The sequence below is a fragment of the Leucoraja erinacea genome, chromosome 9 (assembly GCF_028641065.1).
Source record: "Leucoraja erinacea ecotype New England chromosome 9, Leri_hhj_1, whole genome shotgun sequence".
Taxonomy (NCBI): Eukaryota; Metazoa; Chordata; class Chondrichthyes; order Rajiformes; family Rajidae; genus Leucoraja; species Leucoraja erinaceus.
The window spans coordinates 35,616,153-35,641,112 of NC_073385.1; the positions used below are offsets into that span (position 1 = coordinate 35,616,153).

At 43.8% G+C, this 24,960-nt stretch overlaps 2 protein-coding genes across 2 annotated transcripts in view; one reads left to right on the top strand and one right to left on the bottom strand.

Moving 5' to 3' along the window:
* ppp2r3c (protein phosphatase 2, regulatory subunit B'', gamma) overlaps positions 1–9,381 on the bottom strand; it is a 32,231-nt gene extending 22,850 nt beyond the window's left edge. The window contains exons 1-7 of the mRNA XM_055640518.1: positions 9,204–9,381; positions 5,324–5,451; positions 4,588–4,692; positions 1,597–1,709; positions 1,055–1,152; positions 886–956; positions 638–770 (exon numbers count right to left, since the gene is read on the bottom strand). Coding sequence (XP_055496493.1) covers positions 638–770; positions 886–956; positions 1,055–1,152; positions 1,597–1,709; positions 4,588–4,692; positions 5,324–5,451; positions 9,204–9,303 — 748 coding nt within the window. The 5' untranslated portion in view covers positions 9,304–9,381. The remainder of the gene's footprint in view (positions 1–637; positions 771–885; positions 957–1,054; positions 1,153–1,596; positions 1,710–4,587; positions 4,693–5,323; positions 5,452–9,203) is intronic.
* A 348-nt stretch (positions 9,382–9,729) lies between these two features.
* prorp (protein only RNase P catalytic subunit) overlaps positions 9,730–24,960 on the top strand; it is a 50,145-nt gene continuing 34,914 nt past the window's right edge. Inside the window, exons 1-4 of the mRNA XM_055640521.1 lie at positions 9,730–11,002; positions 13,720–13,767; positions 17,938–18,070; positions 22,766–22,873. Coding sequence (XP_055496496.1) covers positions 10,032–11,002; positions 13,720–13,767; positions 17,938–18,070; positions 22,766–22,873 — 1,260 coding nt within the window. The 5' untranslated portion in view covers positions 9,730–10,031. The remainder of the gene's footprint in view (positions 11,003–13,719; positions 13,768–17,937; positions 18,071–22,765; positions 22,874–24,960) is intronic.

A 24,960-nucleotide genomic window follows, 5' to 3' on the forward strand; every position in this document is an offset into this window, starting at 1 on the left:
GTTGGGAAGAGCCGATCCTGGACTCACCTTGACTTTGTCCCTTACCATCTGGACGCCCGCAACAACGGCTGTGGAGGGTGGAGGTCCCGACCACGGGGGGAAATGGAGGAGGACTGGCCAAGTTCTGTGCCTTCCACCACAGTGATGAATGGTGTGGTGGATGTTTGTAACATTTTTATGGTGGTTGTGTGTATTTTATTACTGTACCGCTGCTGGCAACCCAAATTCCACCGACCTTGGTTGTGTGGCAATTAAATTATATCAATCAATTAATCTTTCAACAATGCAGTTAATTGGAGCCGAGGTTGAAGATCAGGCTCGATCTTGATATATGGTGAAGCAGACTCGAAGGGCCAGCTGGCCTACCTCTGCTCCTAGTTTTTATGTTACAGCTTTTATACGTGAATCCCATTCTGAGAATGTTGTGAATCCATTCGCTACTAAGTCGGCTTTTCATTTCACTAGCTTGTGTACTGGTTTAACACACATCTCTGCAGCAGAAGAAAATAAGTAATAGCTGATCATAGAGCAGACGTGCTAACAACTGTGAATGGGTGTGTCTGCTAGAGTTATCTATAATGGATACGTTAAAGTCACAGAATATTTAAATGCATTGGTGGTGTAAATATTAACTTGCCTGTTCTGAGTGGGTCAAGGAAGAAGAAAAATTTTCTGACAGCTGTGCAAACATAAAATGAATAGAAGGACTTCTCTAAACCATCAAGCTGCGGTAAAGTGGGAATCAGCTCCAAAATATAATTCTCCAGATCCTGTTGGTATAATGTAGCATGGCGTCAATATTTCATACAATCCAACACATCATGTTAAATGAGAATCATATTAAATTAACTGCTAAATCTGGACACAAGGTCGGAGGATACTTACAGATTCACGGAGATATCCTTGACCTGCCACATCATACAAACTAAGACCTATTCTTGTCTGATGTAGCCAAACTATAATGCAAAGATTTAGTAAGTTATAAATAAATTAATATTCAGTTAAAAAATGATGCTTGTAATCCAACAGTTTGAAATGCAATAACACTCGCTACCTTTTCGCATGACATAGTTGAAGAACTGCATTATAGAAATCCTTCCATATGGGTCATTGTGCAGAAGTTTTGCAAATATTTTAGCTGCAAAGAACTGTCTGTGGAAAATCATTAAAATGCAATGTGAAAATGATAATTATAAACACTAATAAATTAAAAAATGCCAGTGGATCAACATTTGAAGTAACTGCTTAGATGAAGTATGTGAAATGTGTGATTTCTGTTTCCAATATGTACTGCAGATTGTTAATTTTATTTTATACTATATTTGTGATATACGTGAGGATTTGCATTTAGCATGTGAATATTACTATGGCAAACGGTCTTGCTATATTCATGTTTTGCGAGTGTGTAGATTTAGCAATTATCTTAATTTAATCCAGATCAAGACTGAAACTGTTATATATTGCTAAATAAAGTTGTTTTAATTGTAACCATTTATCATTAACACTGGACAGTCTGCATGTAGGAAAGTGGTACTATTAAAATAGCTGGGGCTCCTTGTTTGTTTAACTCTAAGGATTTGTACAAGAAGCACTTACTTGCATTTCTGCCCTGCCTTTTCTTTGACTTCCAGAAAATTTTCATAATTAATCATTGCTTCCTCTCCTATCAACGGAGGGGTTTGATGTTTGTCTAGGAGGAACCATAGATTCTACAAAACAAAATTAAATTAAACAAAATTATACTTGATTATTTGAAACGCAAAGTAGTCAGTAAGGAACCTGGAAGGTACACAAAATTGCTGGAGAAACTCAGCGGGTGCAGCAGCATCTATGGAGCGAAGGAAATAGGCAACGTTTCGGGCCGAAACCCTTCTTCAGACTGATGGGGGGTGGGGGGGGAGAAGGAAGGAAAAGGGGAGGAGGAGGAGCCCGAGGGCGGGCGGATAGGAGGGTGGGAGGAGACAGCTAGAGGGTACGACCACAAGGAACCTGGAATACAGGTTTGGTATTGGCGAGTTGAGATCATGTTGTCAAAGAGGAGATGCTGGTGGTCTTAAAGCACATAGACGTGGATAAATCCCAAGGGCCTGAACAAATGTGTCCTTGGGCATTGTGGGAAACCTAGGGGGAAAGTGCTGGGGTCCTAGCAGACATTTGCAACATTGTTAGCCATGGGCCGGGTACTGGAAGACTGGGGGGTGGCTAGTTGTGTCCTCATTTGAGAAGGGGTGCAAGGAGAGGCCAAGGAACTATAGGGTGGTGACTCACATCAGTGATAATAAAGGGGATTGATTCTGAGAAACAGAATCTATCTGCATTTGGATAAGGACTGATTAGAGACAGTGCATGACTTTGTATGTCAGAAATCATGCCTCACAAATTTGACTGAATTTTTTGAAGAGACGACTAAGCGGATTGACGAGCGCAGGATTGTAGACATTGTCAACATGGACTTTAGAAAATCTTTTGACAAGGTCCCAAATAATAGGCTGCTACAATTATCTCAAACATAAAATGCATTCTCTAGTGTCTATGAGTCTAGTATGACTGTCAAGTTTGAGTCCAGTACCACTGTACTCATGATGACGTCCATGATTATTTCAAAACTCGTAACCTGGCCTCCTGCAATTAGATTAACTTCATTTTCATTTTGAACATATCAGTCTGCAATTCTACATTCTCCTGTAAGCAATGTATATTAGATAAACAAAATGTTATTTTACATAGATCTTTGCAATATCTAAATTGTATTTTATCTGGTGTCAAAAAAAGGGTTCTGATGGTATATATTACTGAAGTGGAGACTACAAATTTATATTTCATCTTGACTGAGCAACAGATTAAAGCAACAAAAATATTCATGGTTTCCAATCAAAAGAATATCAACCTATTGTGAGAATGATTAGTGCGAGGGTTATAAACCCACATATCTCTATCCATTTAACTACTGAAATGCAAATTCTCGAAATAAAGTGTGAGATTAAACTTGAAATTACCTTTGCTACATCCTAGCAGGAGTTCCTCAGAGCAATATCCTAGGTCTAATCATTTTTAGATGCTTGATCAAAAAGTCAGGGGGTTTTTGCTGAGCATTAATTATATTCAATTCCATTCGTTGACACTTCAGAAAATGAAGTAGTCCATACCTGTACAACACTCAGACAACATTTAGACACAAGATAATAAGTAGCAATGTTTGCATTACAACAGCAGCAGACAACGTCTGTCAAGAAAGAGTGCAATGCATCCACATTGGCATTACCATTGTCAAGTCCCCCAATTAAATATTTTTGACGAGAACCAGCCACTAATTTTCATGGTTAAAAAGGTTACAGACTGAGTATCCAGCAAGTCACTTCCTGCTGCTCCAACGCCTATTAATCACCCACATAACACAATGATTTGCCTGGATGTGTGCAACTCCAACAATCTAGCAACTCAACATTATCCAAGACGAAAATAGACACAAAGTGCAGGAGTAACGCAATACTCAGTAGGTCATGCAGCATCTCCGGAGAACATGGGTAGGTGATGTTTCAGATTGGGATCCTTTTTCAGGCTGTTTATGGTAGTGAGGGAGAAAACGGGAAGAGATGAAGGGCAGGATAAAACCTGGCGAGTGATGGGTGGATAAAGGTGAAAGGGGGAGTTGATAGGCAGATTGTTGGACAAAAGTCTGAGATGAAAAGACAGAAGGTATGAGATAAAGATGCAAGAAGAGGTGTGAATTGTGAAGGAAAGGATGTAATATAGGTGGAAGGGGAAAAATGGATGGCAAGACTAGGAGGGCCACAGGGAAGAGAGTGTTGGAGGGTTTGTTTGTAGGCTAGTTACCTAGAATTGGAGAATTCTATGTTCATACCATTAGATTGTACAAGACAAAGCAGCCCATTTGACTGATACCCCCAAACCACCACGTTAAATATAAATTTTCTTTAGCATCTACAAAATGTATCACAGTCGTATGCTTAGACTGCGACAGGGTCGTACAAACCCATGATTGAAACCACTAATCGAGGATAAGCAAGCAAATGCAAGTAAACACACTACCTGCGTGACCATGACCAATTCACATCCCGACTTGCAAATACACTGCTAACCTTTCAATGGCATGAGATAAATCCAGGAATACTGTACCCATCAACATTTTTGTTCGCCAGAAGGGCAGCCCGTGTTCAAGAAAGCACCCCACAAATTCTTCTCAGGGGCTTTACAGTTGGACAATAAATATAGGTCTTGCTGCTGACACCCATGTTTCACAACATTAATTAATAATAAAAATAAACCCATACTGAAGACGTTGAATCTGGTTATGGCAACTGTCATAACATTAAAATAAAGTTAGTTAAGATTCATTCAGCATTTTTCTTTTGCTGGGAAGATACAATATCAGTTAACATTATTTGGCCAATTTAAAACAAAGCTACTGTACTCTCAAAGGTTCTTCCTTCTTTGCTTCTAAAATATTTAATAACTAAGTATGCCAATGAAGCAAATGCCAAATATTAATCATGTTATTGTTTTTTGTCCAATATAATTATAATGCAATCTTATTTCAATCAATTTAAAAATTAAAGGTTTTCATACCTGCAGCTCTTCATTATCTAACAGTTCTCTGCTTTTTCTTTGAAGAAATACTGCCCTAGATTCTTCTCTTAATTTCTGCAACAAGATTTCATCTTCAGCTGGAAGCTTATGTGGCATCGGAAGAAAGTTTGGAAATGTTAGTTTGCCCTCAGCAAAATAGTCACCATTAGGAAATGAAGAAAATAAACTAAGTTTTGAAGCAAAAGGAACTATTTAAAACATTAAAATGGAAGTTATTCTAAAAACAGTAAAACTTTCTAACTTAAATTTAAGTGAAAGAAAATACATTTTACTATTTTTCAAGACAGGTCAGATACAGTGCCCTCCATAATGTTTGGGACAAACACCCATCATTTATTTATTGGTCTCTGTACTCCACAATTTGAGATTTGTAATAGAAAAAAAAAAATCACATGTGGTTAAATCACACATTTTCAGATTTTAAAAGGGGGGGGGGGGGGGATTATGTATAAACACTGCTGTAATTTCTTCATGGTGAAACTAAAATGTATAAAAATACCCTTGAATAAAATCAGACAATGTGCACTTTAACCGCATGTGATTTTGTCTATTACAAATCTCAAATAGTGGAGTACAGAGGCAAATATATCAATGATGGGTCTTTGTCCCAAACATTATGGAGGGCACTGTACTTGAAATACTTAATGAAATTCTGCAGCTTTTACAAAATGAAAACAGTGTGATTATTTGCAAATTGCAAACAGAATGTACATACCCTATAATAAAATCTTGGGATGTTTCTGTAAGATAAATTGTTCTTTTTTTTGTCTCCACTCCATTCAACATAATATTTAGTAAATAGATCCATCTCATTATCCTTTAGTTCTTGGTCTGTCTTTTTAGCTATTTTATTGAAACAAATAAAACCATTAAAACTTCTTTATCACGGATGACCATCTGCACCAAAGTTTGGTTTTCATTTATTAACTAGACCAAGTTGGACCCGTTGGGCCCCGTTCCCCCAACGTATTATTCCACCACTCACCCATAGCCCCCAAACTGCACAGGCACAGCAGACATTTTTAAAGTGGCAATAACGTAATAAATAAGATCAATGTGAACGCATCTCATTCTCCCTCTTCAGTCCCCTATTCCCCTCCTCCATTATCCTCCCTCTCCTCATCCTCCACCAACCCTCCTTTGCTTCCTCCCCTCACCCCCTCCCCCCCTCCCCTTCCCTCCCCTATCCTCCTCCATTCCCCCTCATCCCCCAGCACTCCCTCCCCTCTTCACCCCTCCCTCTTCTTTCCTCTCTCCTCCTCACTGTCCTCACCTCTCCTTCCCCCTACCCTCAGTCACTCTCTCCCTCCCTCCCAACATAACCCCTCTCCCCTCCCTACCCCCCTTCTCTCCCTCTATCCCATTCCCCCCCTCTCCCTCCTCACCTCCCCACTTTCCCCTCCCTCCCTACCCCCTCCTCTCCCTCAATCCCCCCATACTCCCTCCTCTACTGTGCAGGATCGGCTCATTTAAACTCATCCTCCAGCCCTCTTTCCCCCTCCATTCATCGGCCCTGAAGTTTCCCATCTCCTCCTCCCCCACTCCCTCTCCCCTCCCTCGCTCTCCTTTCCTCTCCCCTCAGTCACTCCCTCCCTCCATAACCCCATGAGGGCATTATCAATCGATCTGATGAGCAGGGGGTGGGGAGCATGGCGTTGATGTGTGGGGAGGTTACCGACAGCGTCGGAGGGAAGTTCTGGAATTTTTTTCTAAATCGCCAATCAATCCTTATCAATGAATAGACTCGACTTTTAACCCCCCCCCCTTGTGCGGCCCAGTTGGACTGAAGATGGTGGTGCGCAGCATTCTCTTTCAAGCTGCTGCTGCCGTTACTGTTGGCAACCAACGTGATATTCCACTACTCATCAGTTTCCCCAATGCAACCCGTTTCCACCACTCACCAGATCCCTCAACGCAACTCACTCTCTCTCTCTCCCCTGCTCCCTCTCGATGGTGGCGCGCAACATTTTCCTCCAAGCTTCTGCTGCCATTACTGTTGGCAACCTCTCCTTTAAGCTGTTGCTGCCATTACCGTTGGCAACGTCCCAATGTGATGACATTGTCGCACTTGGCAGCTTGTGTAAATGAGAGCCCATTGTGTAGGTATGTTACAAAACCTACCTGAATCGTCATTGGGAATCTGCCCTCAGCCATGTCCGCGATTTTGGCGCTGTTTGGAGGGGGCGGGTTTAAAACGCGATTTTTACTAGGCTGTTCTAATCGCAGATGTTCAGCCTAGTAAATCATTAACGAAAAATCGCTGCAAGACCCGGTCGCAAAAGGTATTATTAGTTTTATAGGCCTCGATAATATAGTTATAATAGTTTTAAAATTACTCTCTGATCCGCAACCTCTCGCAGCCCCAGGGTTTTATAAAGCAAACAATTAAAGGTATGTACCTTATTTTTACATTAAATGGGGCAGTTATAACCCTGTAATTAAAGTTATCTATAGCGAGTAGTTCATTTTGGGCTTTTTATATCCCGCAGTATTTTTCTCGGCATTTGAGGGCACTAATCCAGCGCTATGCGAACGTTCTAAACCAGCGCGTTCACAGAAACCCACTAGAAAGCCGATTTAAATGGGCATTTATTTACAGCAATTAAACACTAAATTCCTTCCATTTGGCCTATAAATTAATGTAAATTAGATATAAAAATCATGTTATATTGTGAATTATTTGTGAATAATCTTTGGACACTTAAGCTATTTAAAAATGTTAATCTTTCCTTAAGAAATGGGCTTTTGACTATCCAAGATCACAGCTTTTTTGTAATGTCCATTGAAAATCAATAGGGAACAAGATGCTAATTTCCGAGTATGAAAATGGCCATAACTTTTTTAATACTTGAGATATGAAAGTGAATTTGGTGTCAAATTAAACTTATTGTTATGCTTTATCTGATGGGATAAATTGCAGACTTGATTTTTAAAATCTCAAAATTTTGTAACATTGCTACATTGTGTTTGGTGCACGGTGAGATGGCATTGTGACATCATCACTGGAAGCTGCTGGAAGACTCTCTCTCTCTCAGAAGCCTTTTTTGGCTTTTTTTAAACTTTAATCATCAATAACGTGAAATATCAAACATCAAATCTGAAGGGAACCTGATTATAGCGACGACCAGAAAATTGACAATTTCGGCGCGTTTAACGGGCCCGCTACGCTGGAAACAATGGTAAGTGCGTAGCAACAGTACGGGTCATGGGTCGTGACCCGACTGCCGTGAAACCTCCCTATAGGAGTGTTGCACATAAGGTCACTGGTCAGAGGGCTTGATGCACTGAGAGCCGCTCTATCCATCTGGAAGACATCCGACACTTCCGGTATATGTTATTAATGCAAGAAACGCGTACAGTCCTACCTGTTAAGAACCGCTGAAAAAAATTGTGGGAGTCGGGGTACGTGTGAGAGACACGTGCCCAACTTTAGAATTCCAAACATGAAGCAAAATGAAGGTAAAGAGAAGCGAGAATTGAAGGGACTACAGCAGCTAAAGTGCTTGGTAAACATTGGCCGTGCAGATATCGTAATTGAAAATATCGGAATTATTGCGTTTGCTCACTGCATTTCATCAAGTAAGGCATTATTTGTGTTTTTTCTTGATTCCTTTGGTATCTAAAAAGTCTAAGAAGTGATCAATCTGGCTGTAAATTTTTCTTCAGATGCGTTTTCATTTTGTACGTAAAAACCTACTTGAGAACCATGGGCGATTTAAAAAGATTACAGCCAGATTTATCACTTCTGAAACTTTTTAGATGCCAAAGAAATCGAAAAAACACAAAAAATGCCTTAGTTGATGAAATGCAGTGAACAAACGGCCAATGTTCGCTAAGCACTCTGGCTGTTGTTGTCTCTTCAGCTCTCGCTTCTATCTACCGTCTTTTCTCCTCACTTTTGGAATTCTGAAGTAGGCTAAATGTCTCACACGCTAACCCCTTTTTCCATAATTATTTGCAGCGCAAAAATTGACATTTTCGGCGGGTTTTAACGGGCCCGCTACGTTGGAAACAATGGTAAGTGCCTACCTGCGGTTCATCGCGTGTAATCCATTTGGAGTAGCGTAGCAACAGTGCGGGTCATGGGTCGTGACCCGACTGCCGTGAAACCTCCCGATACTACACAGTATGAACTTATGTGGACTGTCTTTGGTTGCATTATGGGCTTCGTTTTTTTGTAACATTGTGCATTGTACAATGATGAGCATTCTACATTTTAATTTATCTTACATTCTACATTTTATTACATTATTGTTTTATTTTAATTACGTATTATCTGTGCGTACTATGTTTACAGGCCATGTTATGTTGCGTCAAGTAAGAATCTCATTGTAAAACTGCCCTGTGTAATATGACAACAGAAGTAAGAATTTATTTGTTCCGATGCGTTTTAATATTTGACAGTGCTACTACAGACGACAATTAAACACTCTTTAGAGACAATGTTATCAGTTACACAATATACACCTTTCACTTGGTAATTCACATAGTAGAATGGATACATATCCCTAGTCCTGGTGACCGCCGGTGGGGATCAGTGATCGGAGTGAGGAGAGGGTCAGTGATCTTTATGCTCTCTCGGTATGGATACTTACGTTTCTGAGAAGCCCCGGCGACAAGGCGACTCTTCAGCGTCTGCCTCCAGTCCCCAGCCGCCTCCATCAAAGATACTAGAGGAGTGTCTTTGGCCTCCATGCCGTGGCCGCGGAACGGACCTCTGTCACCTCATTGGCAGAACATTTGGTCGCGCTCACCTCTGACCCAAGGTCCCGTGTCCGTCCCCGTCCCCGTCCCCGCCCCGCCACCCGACCGACCAATGCGCTGCCGGCGGGATTGTTGTCGTCACGACGCGCGGTGGAGCTGACAGTTGGCGGTTGCGCGGTGGAGCTGACAGTTGGCGGTTGCGCGGTGGAGCTGACAGTTGGCGGTTGCGCGGTGGAGCTGACAGTTGGCGGTTGCGCGGTGGAGCTGACAGTTGGCGGTTGCGCGGTGGCGCTGACGGTTGGCGGTTGCGCGTTGGAGCTGACAGTTGGCGGTTGCGCGGTGGAGCTGACAGTTGGCGGTTGCGCGGTGGAGCTGACAGTTGGCGGTTGCGCGGTGGAGCTGACGGTCGGCGGTCCGCATCCTCCGTCTAGTACCGTACCGTACCGTGCTGTGCTGTCCTTTGCTGCCCGAGTTCCTCCAGCCCTTTATTTTCACTCAGATATTGCGCAATTGCAACCATTCACCTGCGAAATGCGGTGTTTGGGGGCCGATCTTTATTACGACATTTTGAGTTTCAAGGGGATATATGTAGGAAGGAACTGCAGAATGCTGGTTTACACCGAAGGTGGACACAACATGCTGGAGTAACTCAGCAGGTCACGCAGCATCTCTGGATAAAAGGAATAGGTGACGTTTCGGGTCGAGACCCTTCTTCAGATATGTTGCCCCGGCGCCTGATGACTGTTCTCCATTTAAAATGTGCGTTCACCCCTGTGGTCAAAGCCCAGGGTACAACGAAGCTTTTACCATGCTCCCTTGCTTTGTGGTCCTGCACCTCGTGGAGGTTTTTAATGTTAGGCGTGTCCAGACACAACGGTGACAATAAGAGGGATTCGCCGAGTACTCGACAAGAAAGAGTAACTCGCAGGGGTGCAACTAGCACTTTTACTTTATTTACTGCAGGGGCTGCCAGAAAAAGAGCCGAATTGGCAAAAAGCAAACTTGGTAATAAACTGATGGATATTCCAAAGGTAGCGAACACTGCAAAAACGCAAATTCCAATAAACCCTTTGAGTATAGATGAATGGAAGAAACTGAAAGCTGATGCATACAATAAAACTCGTTTTGAAGTAAGCATGATGGAAAAATTGCTGTCCAATCATGCTGATATTGACGTGGCTAAATCACTTTTAGTTTTTGTGACAATGGAAACTGGTACTATTGGATATGAACTACTTTTGAAGTATTTAGCACTGTGTGTCCAAGGGCATCATCTAAACGAGGTGCTTGATGTGTATGCCATTATGAAAACAAAATTTAAAACGATGGATATAGGAGCTAACAGCCTCTTCATCAGTGGTTTTAGCAAGACGGATCGTTGGAAGGAGGCTTTGATATTTTTGGATTCAATTAAAAAAATGATTAACCCATCACCAAGAAATTATGGTGATGTTATTATTTCCGCACTTCAGCACAAAGAAGTAGAAACTGCTTGGAGATTGCTTAACGAGATGGAAAGCAGAAATCTACAACCAAATGAAGAAACATTGCAAGCATTTTTCCATTGTGTTAAATCATCGTGTGATAAGCAATATGAAAATATGATGATGAATATCCTTTCATACCTGAGAGACAATCAAATATATCCTGGGGAAACTTTATTGTACAGTATCCAGTCCTGGTTTGAGAGGTAAAAATAATTACTTATGTTCTTTTGGACATCTTGGTTAGGATTTAATGGTAAATCCAAATATCCATTTTAATGCGTTGTGCTGTGGGTCAGGTGAAAACTCCCTTGTCGATGTTTTGATTTAGCAAGCCCTTCCTTGATTACTGCACAAAAGGATCATTGATCCATTCTGCAATATTTACTATATTATAGTTGCGTTCTAAGATGAATTAGCAACATTTCATGTTATTTGCTTGCTTTTTAATTTGCTTTAAACATGCATTTCACATAACAATATCTAAGCTTAGTTATTACTCTTATCTTGTAATGAAGCCATCTGTTGATTTTTCTTTTATTAATTGGACCTGTTGATTGAGTTGTGCAGGTATGGTGTCACATTTTCCAGTAAATGTATAAAACCGAGAGTCGTTGTAGCATGACTTTCTAAGTTAATTGCTTCATTTGTACTAATCTTTTGTATAACAGCTTCAAAACAATAGAGAAGGAACTCTATTGAGTTCCTTCTCTATTGGAGAGAAGAAACGAGACAGGAAGAGGAGGAGCCTGAGGGCTGAGGGAGAGCTGAGAAGGGGAGGAGACAGCAATGGATACTGGAAATTGGAGAATTGTTTATGCCGCTAGGGTGCAGACTGCCCAAGCGGAATATGAGGTGCTGCTCCTCCAATTTCCGGTGGTGCTCACTCTGGCCATGGAGGAGGCCCAGGACAGAGAGGTCGGATTCGGAATGGGAGGGGGAGTTGAAGTGCTGAGCCACTGGGAGATCAGGTTGGTTAATGCAGACCGAGCGGAGGTGTTCGGCGAAACGATCGCCAAGCCTACGCTTGGTCTCACCGATGTAGACCAGCGGACATCTAGAGCAGCGGATGCAATAGATGAGGTTGGAGGAGATGCAGGTGAACTTCTGTTGCACCTGAAACGACTGCTTGGGTGGACTGCTTGCTCTCCTCCCCCCTCGACTCCATTCAAGGAAAAACCAAACTTATTTCCACAAAGCTTGACTGCATCCTATCCCCCCCCCCCCCCCCCGGTTAAATCCCTCCCTACCTATGTTCAAGACACCCCAGACACTCTCCGTCGTCTCCGGACATTCCATTCTATAGGTCCCCATCCCCTCATCTTCACCATGGACGTCCAGTCACTCTACACCTCCATCCCCCACCAGGATGGTCTCAAAGCCCTCTGGTTCTTCCTCGACCGGAGAATCAACCTATACCTGTCCACTGATACTCTCCTCCGCCTAGCGGAGTTGGTCCTTACCCTCAATAACCTCGTTTGACTGCTCCCATTTCCTCCAAATACAAGGCGTAGCTATGGGCACGCGCATGGGCCCCAGCTATGCCTGCATTCTTGTCGGGTGCGTCCAACAATCCTTGTTCGAAGGCGTACCAGGGCCCCATCCCTGACCTCTACCTCTGCTACATCGACGATTGCTTTGGTGCTACCTCCTGCACCAACACACAACTGACTGACTTCATCCGCTTCACCACTAACTTCCATCCGGCACTCAAATACACCTGGACCATTTTCGACACTTCCCTACCTTTTCTTGACCTCACTATCTCCATCGCAGGTGTTCTGACCGACATCCACTATAAACTGACTCCCATAGCTATCTAGACTACACTTCTTCCCACCCTGCTTCCTGTAAGGACTCCATCCCCTACTCCCAATTCCTCCGTCTACGCCGCATCTGCTCCCAGGGTGAGGCGTTTCACACCAGGGCATCGGAAATGTCCGCATTCTTCAGGGAACGGGGGGGGTTCCCCTCCCCTACTATTGATGAGGCTCTCACCAGGGTCTCTTCCATACCCCGTAACACTGCTCTCTCTCCACACCCCCCTACTCATAACAAGGGCAGAGTCCCCCGAGTCCTCGCCTTTCACCCCACAAGCCATCACATACAACAAATAGTCCTCCGTCATTTTCGCCACCTCCAACGTGACCCCACCACTTGCCACATCTTCCCATCTCCCCCCCTGTCCTCCCGATGGCTCAGCACTTCAACTCCCCCTCCCATCCCGAATCCGACCTCTCTGTCCTGGGCCTCCTCCATGGCCAGAGTGAGCACCACTGGAAATTGGAGGAACAGCACCTCATGCACCCTAGCGGCATAAACATTGAATTCTCCAATTTCCGGTAGCTCTTGCTGACTCCTCCCCTTCTCAGCTCTCCCTCAGCCCTCGGGCTCCTCCTCGTCCTTTCTCCTTTCTTCTCTCTCCCCCCCCCCCCCCCACCCCCCAACATCAATCTGAAGAAGGGTTTTGGCCCGAAACGTTGCCTATTTCCTTTGCTCCATAGATGCTGCTGCACCCATTGATAAAGCTTTACTGTACATATGCTCATCAGACGTGGAGAGGTCTAAATTCACTTAATAATTGATGTCATGTGATTGTTGTTGAAATTGGAAGTTGACCATGCTTAAAATTATGGATATTTGCTTATGCATTCATAGTGATCATCACAAAATTTCTTGCCATAATAAAATCCTTGCACGGTCTCTTCATTTGATGGGCCAAAATTACACAGAGCTCGTATATTTTCTGGCCATCTACATTGTTAGTTGTCATCTTAATGCACCCTGTACAAGTCACTGGAATTTGAGGGCAAGGTAAAATATTGTGAAGAAATAACTTTTACGATTCTTATATTAACAAATGTTTTAAAGTTTGTTTTAATTTATTATAACTATTTTATTTATCACAATATTTCAATTTCAGCCTCCCAGGTAAGGTGTGGGAAGGACACAAAACAACTATTGAATACAGGTATGAACATTTTATGATGGGAAGTATTTAAATAGTATAGTATAGTATATCTTTATTGTCATTTTCCCGAGTACTCACATACCCAGAGGAAACAAAAAAACGTTGCTCAACCAGTGTCCATTCAGTGTGCAGTAAAAAATAAATAGAAATAAAAATACATATATCATGAACAAATTAAACACTCTACTCTCTACTAAACATCAACAGGCGTTCCGATCATTAATATGTATGATTTTTATTCAATCAGTTTAATTGCTAAAGCTGTGAATTTATTTATTCTCTTAAAATTAAATTAAAAAGTAAACTACTACCTTATTTGCAATGGATTCCAACTACATGGAGCAGACTGTGAAGCAGAGGCAGCGGGAAAATCAAGAGGCGTTGGAATATGCTTCTATAATAAACCATGTCTGGTGCTGCGACATAACGGAATTGTCTAACCTCTGTTCCCCCAATCTAGAATCCTTCTTTATAAACTGCAAACACTTTTATTCTCCGAGGGAATTAAACCTCTTTTATTCTCGCTGGAGTTTACATCCCCCAGCACGGCCTGCGGACTTTGGAGCCGTGGACTCTGGTAGGAGTTGGCCGACTCTGATGTCCAGGCCGCTGAGGAGGTCTCCCAGCCCCGACGTCGGACTTACATCACCCCGGCGAGCGGGCCTGAACATCGGGCCGCCCGTAGCGGCGACTACGGAGGGCTCGGGGAGGCCCCGACCACGGGTGAACATTGGGGAACATTATTAGAGGAAGGGGACTGACTTTGGTGCCTTCTCTCACAATGGGAAACTTTGATTCTGCTGTGTGGGGATGTTTTATGTTGAATTCTATCAACTCTATGTTGTGTTCTTTACTTTTACTGTATGGTGATTACATTTCACTGTGCCAATTGGCACATGTGACAAATAAATGTATCTTGTATCTTGTCTGCATACGTGAGGTGCAAACGCAACTCGTTGACCAGGTAATGAGGGTAGAGAGCGACTTCCCGTACTCCATGGTCATTGTTTTGGGGGACTTTAACATGGCTAACCTCAGCCGAGACCTTCCAAAGTACAGACTTCATGTTACCTGCCACACCAGAGAGGAGAGAACACTCGATCACTGTCAGACTTCAATCAAGAATGCATATCGCTCTGTTTCTCGGGCGGCTCTGGGTCCCTCTGATCATTGTTTTGTTCACCTTATTCTGACCTACAGGTAGAAACTAAAATCTGCTCAGCCTGTGGTCAATGAAAAGGTGGACAAGCGGGATTGAAAACGTACAGTCCTGCTTTGACTGCACTGAATGGAATGTGTTCAGGGAAGCCACCACAAGCCTCGATGAGTATACAGATACTGTGACATCATATGTCAGCTATTGTGAGGACAGTTGTATTCCCACTAGGACCCGGATCTGGTTCAACAATGACAAGCCCTGGTTCACAACAGAACTCAGACAGCCCCGCCAGTCTAAAGATGAAGCCTACAGGGAGATGCAGACCTCTACAGGCAGGCGAAGTACAAGCTGAAAAGAGGAATCAGAGCTTCCAAGGAAAGGTACTCTGAGAAGTTGAGGAGCAAGTTCCCAGCTAGTGACTCTTCTTCAGTTTGGAAGGGCTTGCAAGAAATCACCAGCTACAAGAGGAAAGGTCCCCGCTCCTTGGACAGCTGACCAGTTTGCAAAGACTGGACCCTTCCCCACCCACTCCTCCACAACCACCACTTTGTCAATCTGTGCCAATTGAATGGCGGTGCAGGCTCGAAGGGCCGAATGGCCTACTCCTGCACCTATTGTCTAGCGAACAACTGGCACCGGTCTACCCAGACATTTTCAACCAGTCCCTGCAAACCTGTAATGTCCCTGCCTGCTTCAAAGTCTCCACTATTGTCCATGTTCCCAAAAATACACGGATTACTGGTCTTAATGACTACAGGCCTGTCGCACTGACTTCTGTAGTCATGAAGACCCTTGAAAGACTTGTGCTGGCCAAGCTGAAAAATATCACAAACCCCCTGCTGGACCCTCTGCAGTTTGCATACCGGGCCAATAGAATCAGTGGATAACACTTCATCCTCCATCATCTGGACCGCCAGGATTTTGTTTGTTGATTTTAGCTCTGCATTCAACACCATTGTGCCAGAGCTACTACACTCTAAACTCTCCAAGTTGACTGTACCTGAACCCCTCTGTCAGTGGATCACCAACTTCCTGACAGACAAGAAACAGTATGTGAGGCTGGGAAAGCACCTCAGACCCACAGCATAGGAGCACCGCAAGGCTGCATACTCTCTCTACACCAACGACTGCACCTACACAGACTCCTCTGTCAAGCTTCTCAAATTTGCGGCTGACACAACCTTGATTGGGCTTTTCCAGGATAGGGAGGAATCTGCCTACAGACAGGAAGTGACACACCTGGCATCCTAGTGTCTTCGTAACAACCTGGAACTCAATGGTCTTAAGACAGTAGAATTGATAGTAGACTTTAGGAGAGCTCCCCCTCCCCCCACTCACCAACAACAACACCACAGTCACATATGTGGAGTATTTTAAGTTCCTTGGAAGCAAAGACCTGAAATGGGGGACCACGATCGACTCCACAGTCAAAAAGGCCCAACAGAGGATGTATTTCCAGCGGCACCCGAGGAAACACAATCTACCACAGGCAATGATGGTCCAATTCTATACTGCCATCGCAGAGTCTGTCCTCACCTACTCCATCATGGTCTGGTTTGGCTCAGCCACCAAGCACGACATCCGGAGGCTGCAACGAATTGTCCGATCAGCTGAGAAGGTTGTTGGCTGCAATCTTCCCCCCATTGACGAACTGTACACTGCAAGGGCCAGGAAGCGAGTGGGTAAGATCATCTCTGACCCCTCTCACCCTGGCCACAAATTCTTTGAAGCACTTCTCTCTGGAAGGCGACTCCGGACTGTCAAAGCCGCAACAGCAAGACTTTCCATTCGTAGTAGCTCTACTCAATAACCAAAAGTCTGTAGCCTCATTTTGCTCTACTATTTTATTTCATATAAAATACCAGGGTGGGGTGCGGGAGGAGGTGGAGCCACCGTGGTCGCTGCTGCTGTGCGAGGCCTGTCATTCACTCTGACCCTCCGTCACCCAGCACTACAGCTGTCGCCACCGCCGCCGACAAAGCGAGGGTCTGCGGCGGGGGAGGGGGCAAGGGACTGGGGGGGGGGGGGGGGGGGGGGGGTGGGGCCCCGGCCGGAGCGGCGCCTAGTGTCGGGTCACAGCCACTGCCAGGACTGTTCAGAGTCAGTCGTTCCGGCTTCCCGCCGGGAGTGGGAGAACGATCTCCCCGGACCATCGGCGGCGAGGCTCCGACGGGCGGACAGACAGACAGCCGCCAGCCCCCCCCCCCCCCCCCCCAGGCATGGAGAAACGGGCACTCCTTTTTTTTTTTTTACCCAAATCATCCCGCTGTTGGATTGGACCCTTCGTGGGTAGTTTAAACACCCCTGATATAAAACAAACAGATCCCCCCTCCCCGCAACGCAATATTTCACGGCCACACTCACCCAAACTAGGCCCGGGGCGTCAAGGTGATGCAGTGAAATTGGCGGTGATCTGATCCTGCCCACTGCGCGCGCGCGCAGAGAGAGATGGCGTCATTTTACATTGCTCCCACGTCACCAGCTTCCCCCAACTGCGCAGGGGCGGATGGTCACATATTTTCTTTTCCAAATTATCCCGCTGATTGCGCTCCAATTTTTAATTTTTTTTCTCAGGATTTGTTTTTATTCTTGGAAAAGGGGGGGGGGGGGGGGGGGGTGCGACCGTACCCAACGCAAACCCCCCTTCGGCCATGCATCCCATGCAAGAATATTAATGTGCATGTTGAAAGGGTAGTCTAATCTCCAGGTCAAACTCTGCAGGTCATTAAAAATGTGTATGCAATGGAAAATTACCAATGAAAGTCTTGTGGGATTATATTTCCTGTTCGGCGGTGTTTGCCAATATTGGGCAAATGATTTGGTATGGCATGATATCTTATAAATATCTATGCCGTATCAATATCTTGCATAATTAAAAAAACGGAATTCTCCCATAAAATATAGTGAAAACAACAGTTTAGTGTATTGATTGTAAATGATGGGCTTCGCCAATAAAGTTTTAGAATCACATCCCTATGTAAAACTAATGAAATTGAAACTTTTTGTTACAGTGGGGAATGCCACAAATGCAACACATTGCTAGAATCCATTCAGCTAAGTGATGAAGAGTACAATATATTAAGAGATTGTGTGATGAATGATGTTATACAAGGGAGAGATGTTTTTAAGAAGACGACTCCTGAGGTAAGCAAATTGTATAAAAATGCTAAAAGACTGTATTTTACGCCAGGCATACACTTAGTTATCGAGAAACTTTGTTTTGATTGTTGCTGGAAGTCAAATGCAGTCAAATTGCTCAAACCTACTGTATTAAATACATTGAAATTCAAACAAATCGAAAAAAATGTTGAATTAACTTTGTTAAGACTAATTCCCTTGCAATTGTTTTTCTCCATTGAAAGAATGGCGAATTGCAGGATGATGAATTGCCATAACTTTGAAATCCCTCATTGGGGATTCTATCAGGAATTGAACTAGAGTGCAGTGGTGAATATCCAAAGGAAATGTTCTAAGCATTTTTTGCCTTTCTGAGTTTACGCATGCATGTGGGAAAATTTGGAATTTCCTTTCATTCACAATAGACAATAGGTGCAGGAGTAGGCCATTCGGCCCTTCGAGCCAGCACCGCCATTCAATGTGATCATGACTGATCATCCCCAATCTGTACCCGTTCCTGCCTTCTCCCCATATACCCTGACTCCACTATCTTTAAGAGCCCTATTTCGCTCTCTCTTGAAAGTATTCAGAGAACCGGCCTCCACCGCCCTCTGAGGGAGAGAATTCCGCAGACTCACAACTCTCTGTGTGAAAAAGTGTTTCCTCATCTCCATTCTAAATGGCTTACCCCTTATTCTTAAACTGTTACCCCTGGTTCTGGACTCCCACAACATCGGGAACATGTTTCCTGCCTTTAGCATGTCCAAACCCTTTATGATCTTATATGTTTCAATAAGATCACCTCTCATCCTTCTAAATTCCAGAGTATACAATCCCAGCCGCTCCATTCTATCAGCATATGACAGTCCCGCCATCCCGGGAATTAACCCTGTGAACCTACGCTGCACTCCCTCAATAGCAATAATGTTCTTCCCTAAATTTGGAGACCAAAACTGCACACAATACTCCAGGTGTGGTCTCACATGGGAAAGGCCAAGATTTCCCCACTGAATGGTATGCAAGAACGTAGGTTTCGATATTCTGTTGCATATTATTGATGTATCAATTGAAGAGCGGCTACCAATGCTTGGTCACGTTCCTTCATTTGCTTTTTGTTGCGATTCAAGCTCTTTCCAGGTTAGAAAATGTGACAGGCACCATCAAATTCTCAAACTGCAAAATCACCACAAAACAGTTAAATCATTTGGTCATGTAATGAAACAACAGATGCCATTCATATTGTGGGTGTAAAACCATTATCTAGATGAAATGGAATTGAAACACAGCGTAATGGAAGGAATCGAGGGATGCACCAATACAATATACAGATGATGCCTCATCATTGACTCCACACCAGTGGTCGCTGGTTTTGATTCCCTCCCCTCCCATAGACTTGTTTTGGCTAATTATGGTGAATGACTCTTAAGTGTCAGAGACACCTAACCACTGAATATAATGCATACTTGGCATTTATGATCTTTTGTGGCAACCATTTCATTTTCTGGTTTGAGAGACCATTGGATAGATTGACAAACTGGACTTCAGAGTGTTTAAGAAGGAACTGCAGATGCTGGAAAATCGAAGGTATACAAAATGCTGGGGAAACTCAGCGGGTGCAGCAGCATCTATGGAGCGAAGGAGATAGGCAACGTTTCAGGCCAAAACCCTTCTTCTGACTGATGGGGGGGGGGGGGTTGGAGAAAGGAACAAGCAGGAGGAGAAAGGAAAAAGGAGGTGGAGGAGCCCGAGGGCTGAGGTAGGAAGGGGAGGAGACAGCAAGGGTTAACAGAATTGTGAGAATTAAATGTTCATGCCACCAGGATGCAGACTCTCCCCAGTGCTGTTCCTCCAATTTCCGGTATCAGGTTCTACATGTCACAAGAGACACCACAGACAAAAATTAAATGTTCATAGCATTGTGATATAAAAAATACTGTTTCCTTGAACTCATGCAAGTTTGTTTTTAACATTTGAGTTCTACCTAAACTGGAAACTTTAGAGCTCCACTTACCTTCTTGACTTTAGACTGAAGGTGGCGCTTTTGTCAAAGGAGCTTTACAAGTAAAGTTAAATAAAGCACCAAATACTGGAATAACTTAGTGAGTCAGTTAGGCAGCATCTGTGGAGGGAATGACGTTATGGGTGAGAACCCTTCAGACTGATTATAGTAAGAAGGAAAACACTGGAAAAAAAAAGAGGGGACAGGACAAAGCCAGGCAAGTGAAAGTGTAGCCATTTGGGAGTGTGGGGGTGGAAGTAGGGTCAGAAGGAGTGGGATGACCTGGGCGATGGGGCACAGGAAAAGAGGGGGTGGTGTTACCAGAAATTGGAGAACTAATTGCTCTCAGAAGAAATAATACGAGGTGCTGTTGACAAGGTTAATATTGTTCGATTTCAGGTAAGAGAAAGTTGAATAAATGTTGAACAAGTTGAACAAATATGCTTATGTAGAAACAAAGAACTGCAGATGATGGTTTATACCAAAGATAGACACAGCACTGCAGTAACTCAGCAGGTCAGGCAGCATCTCTGGAGAAAAAAGGATGGGTGACGTTTCAGGTTGGGAACCATCTTCAGACTGGAGTCCGTAGTTTTTGCTGAACACTTGTGCTCAGTCTGCCTTGGCCTACGCGATCTACTGGTTGCCAAACACTTTAACTCCCTTTCCCATTCCCAAACTGCTGACCTTTCTGTCCTGGGCCGCCTCCACATATCCTCATATTTTGCTTTGGTAGTGGTATGAATGGCAATTCCTCTAAATTCAAGTAACCCCTGCATTTCCTCTCTTCCCCCACCCTAGTCGTTCTACTAGTTCCCTCCCCTTTTTAGTCTAAAGAAGGGTTCCGACCCAAAACATCACATCCTTCTCCTCCAAAGATGCTGCCTGGCCCACTGAGTTATTCTAACACTTTGTGACTATATCATTGAAAATGTCCCCGACTTCCCACATCCTGCAGGAAGAGCATACAACTGACCTAACTGCCATCTGTACTGCAAAGGGAAAGTTACAAATGAAGTATAGAAACTTACAAAATTCTTAAGGGGTTGGACAGGCTAGATGCAGGAAGTTTGCTCCTGATGTTGGGGAAGTCCAGGACAAGGGGTCACAGCTTAAGGATAAGGGGGAAATCCTTTAAAACCGATATGAGAAGAACTTTTTTCACACAGAGTGATGAATCTCTGGAACTCTCTGCCACAGAGGGTCGTCGAGGCCAGTTCATTGGCTATATTTAAGAGGGAGTTAGATGTGGCCCTTGTGGCTAAGGGGATCAGAGGGTATGGAGAGAAAGCAGGTACGGGATACTGAGTTGGATGATCAGCCATGATCATATTGAATGGCGGTGCAGGCTCGAAGGACCGGATGGCCCACTCCTGCACCTAATTTCTATGTTTCTATGAAAAGGAAAAAACAGACTGCACCTTATCCCATCATTACCCTCTGCATCAAAGCCTCTCCAACCACAGTCCAACACTTGCCTGCCCCTCGAACCAGAGCCTGGTACTTGCCCGCTCCCATTACAATCACTTCACTTGTATCTACCTTTCTTTTATACACTCACTAGGAGCAGTCACTCCAGGATGCTAACTGCTTTGAGTTTCTCCAATTGAAGCTCACCTCACCTCATTAACTGTGGGGCTTCGTTAATTGTCTGGCATTTTTTAAAGTCCTGCTCGTCTAATCAGCTTCTCCAGTTATTGCTCATTTTTAATTGCCAATGGATTGTTAGGCTGCAGAGGGTAGTTTAGACTCAACAACGTGATAGTTATTGGGCTATATTTAGGTCATTCAGGGTGAGAATGAAAGATTAATTTTTTTGAAGAACATTGAGGTACTACATAGCTGTATAACAGGCTAGTAGGTTTTATTCTTAAAATTTCAGATCATACCTCTAAACTTCAATGAGGTGCAATACCATGATTGGTGTCTCTGGTGTTTTAGTTTATTGCTACCTGTATCGAGGTGTAGTGAAAGGCTTTTTTGTTGTGTGCTATTATCAAGTCAGTGGAAAAACTACACATGATTACAATCAAGCCATTCAGTGTACAGATAAAGGATAAGGGGAATAAAGTTTAGTGCACAATAAAGTCCAGTAAATTCTCATTAAAGATAGTCCGAGGGTTCCAATGAGGTAGATGGCAGGTCAGCACTGCTCTCTAGTTGGTGATAGGATGGTTCCGTTGCCTGATAACAGCTGGAAAGAAACTATCCCTGAATCTGGAGGTATGTGTTTTCCCACTTCTATTCTTCTTGCCTGATGAGAGTGTGTGGAAAAGGGAGTGCCCAGGGTGAGAATCATCCTTGATTAATCTGGTGCCTTGCCAAGTAACGTTAAATATAAATGGAGTATATGGGAGTGAGGTTGGGTTGTGTGACTCTTACACTCAAAATTGTGTTGGTGAAGTTGAGGATGTCACTTAATCAGAATATTTTTAACATGCTATGCACAAATTAACATCTCTGATAGAGAATTCATTTTACTGTATGAAAGTTAATCTATGATACACAATTCAGAGTGAAGAAGAATCCCGATGTGACACATTGTCCCTTTTCCCCCACAAATGTTGCCTGACCTACTGTGGTCTTCCAGGATTTGTTTTCGCTCAAGATTACAGCAAAGATGTGTACATTTGCCAATAAATTATTCCACAGGTTTTTGTAGTCTAAATATAATACAGTTTTATAATCTATTTGCAAAATGTATGTTTTCGATTTTTGTTTAGGAATTGCAACATTTTCAGTCCTTTGTGAAGAATCGTCTCCCTTTTGATGTTGTAATTGATGGATTAAATGTAGCCAACATCTCAGCTAAGGGTACGCAATCTAAAATTGTAAGTATTCAATAAAGAATATTTAACACCATCCTTTATTTGGTTAAACCATTGGTATATCAAGTCATGATTGCAGGCTGATGTAAATGTTTGTATTATATTGCTGAAGGGCCTGTCCTACTTTCACGACCTAATTCACAACCTTTTTTACTCGTGGACATTTTTCACCATGATAAAAAAAAAAGCCCCGACCTACTTAATCCCATGAGTACCTACGACTAGCTTCACAACCTGCTACGACCAACCTACGACCTCCCACGACCTCGTGACGCCCAAGCTGCGAGTATGAGTCAAGGGCAAACTCGGCAGAGGTCGTCAATTAGGCCATGAAAGTGGGATAGGCCCTTAAGGCATTTTTTTAATACATTCAATCCAGCTCAAATTAAGACCAACGATATGAATTCATATATTTAGTATGGTTAAATGGTGGCATAGTGCATTGCACAAAATAAATATCAACCAAAATATATACGTTTTCAGCCAGGAGATTTGTAGCGACTCTTCAGTGTCCTCCATTATGTGCTTGTGCATTAAAATGCAGAATGCAGATATGAGCTAGAAATTCTATGCTTGTAGGCTTACTGTCTCACACTGAGTTGGTTTAGGCAGTTGGAATAGGCAGCACAAAACACAAGTTATAGGAGCAGAATTAGGCTATTTGGCCCATGAAGTCTACTGCCATTCAATCATGGCTGATCTATCCTTCCCTCTCAACTGCATCTTCCTGCCTTCTGACCATTACCCCTGTCACCCTCCCTTACTAATCAAGAATCTGTCAATTTGCCCCTTAAAAATACCCAATGACAGCCATGTGTGGCAATGATTTCCACACATTCACCACCCTCTGACTAAAGAAATTCTTCCTCATCTCATTTCGAAAGGTAAATCCTTTTACTCTGAGGCTATGGCGTCTGGCCTCTGGACTCTCCTGCTAATGGAAACATCCTCTCCACATCCACTCTATTCAGGCCTTTCACAAGTCAGTAAGGTTCAATGAGGTTCCGCACTCATCCTTCTAAACTCCAGTGAGTACAGGCACAGTGCCATTTATCATATGTTAACCCAATCATTCCTGGAATCATTTTCACAAAGGTTCGCCTGGACCCTCTCCAATCCCAGCACATCCTTCCTCAGATATGGGGCCCAAAACTGCTCACAATACTCCAAATGCAGTCTGACCAGTGCTTTATAAAGCCTCAGCATTATATCGCTGTTTTTATATTCTAGTCCTCTCAAAATAAATGCTAGCATTGCATTTGCCTTCCTTACTAACAATTCGACTTGCAAATTAACTTTTTGGGAATCCTATACTAGCACTTCCAAGTCCCCTTGCATCTCCGATTTCTGAATTCTCTCCCGATTTAGAAAATAGTCTACGTCTTTATTCCTACTACCAAAATGCATGAGTCTACACTTTGCTTTGCAGTATTCCATGTGACACTTCTTAGCCCAGTCTCCCAACTTGTCCAAGTCCTTCTGCAGAGTCCCTGCTTTCTCTCCACCTCCATATGTGCCCCTCCACCTATCATCATCATCATCCTCTCTCACACCTCCTGCTGCTGAAAGACTCATCCATGCCTTCATCTCCTCCCGACTGGACTACTGCAACTCACTTCTCCTTGGCATCAGCTCTACCTACATCAACCGACTCCAACTGGTCCAGAACGCAGCCGCCTTACTCATCACCCACACCAAATCTTGGCATCACATCACTCCAGTCCTCAAACAACTTCACTGGCTTCCCATCTCCCACCGGATCACCTACAAAATCCTGGTCCTCACCTACAAAGCCCTCCACCATCTGCCCCCCCCCCCATATCTCACTGACCTCCTCTCCCCCCTACCAACCCTCACGTATCAGGTAGAAAATGTATCATCCTCAGATCCACATCAGCCACATCTCTCTCCCATCCACAAATCCAACCTCCGCAGTTTTGGGGACAGAGCCTTCTCCAGGGCATCTCCCAGGCCCTGGAACTCCCTCCCCCAACTGATCCGCAATTCTGTGTCCCTCACCATCTTCCAGTCCCGCCTCAAGACCCATCTCTTCACCTCTGCCTATCCTTAGCCCCACGTCCCCCTCCCTT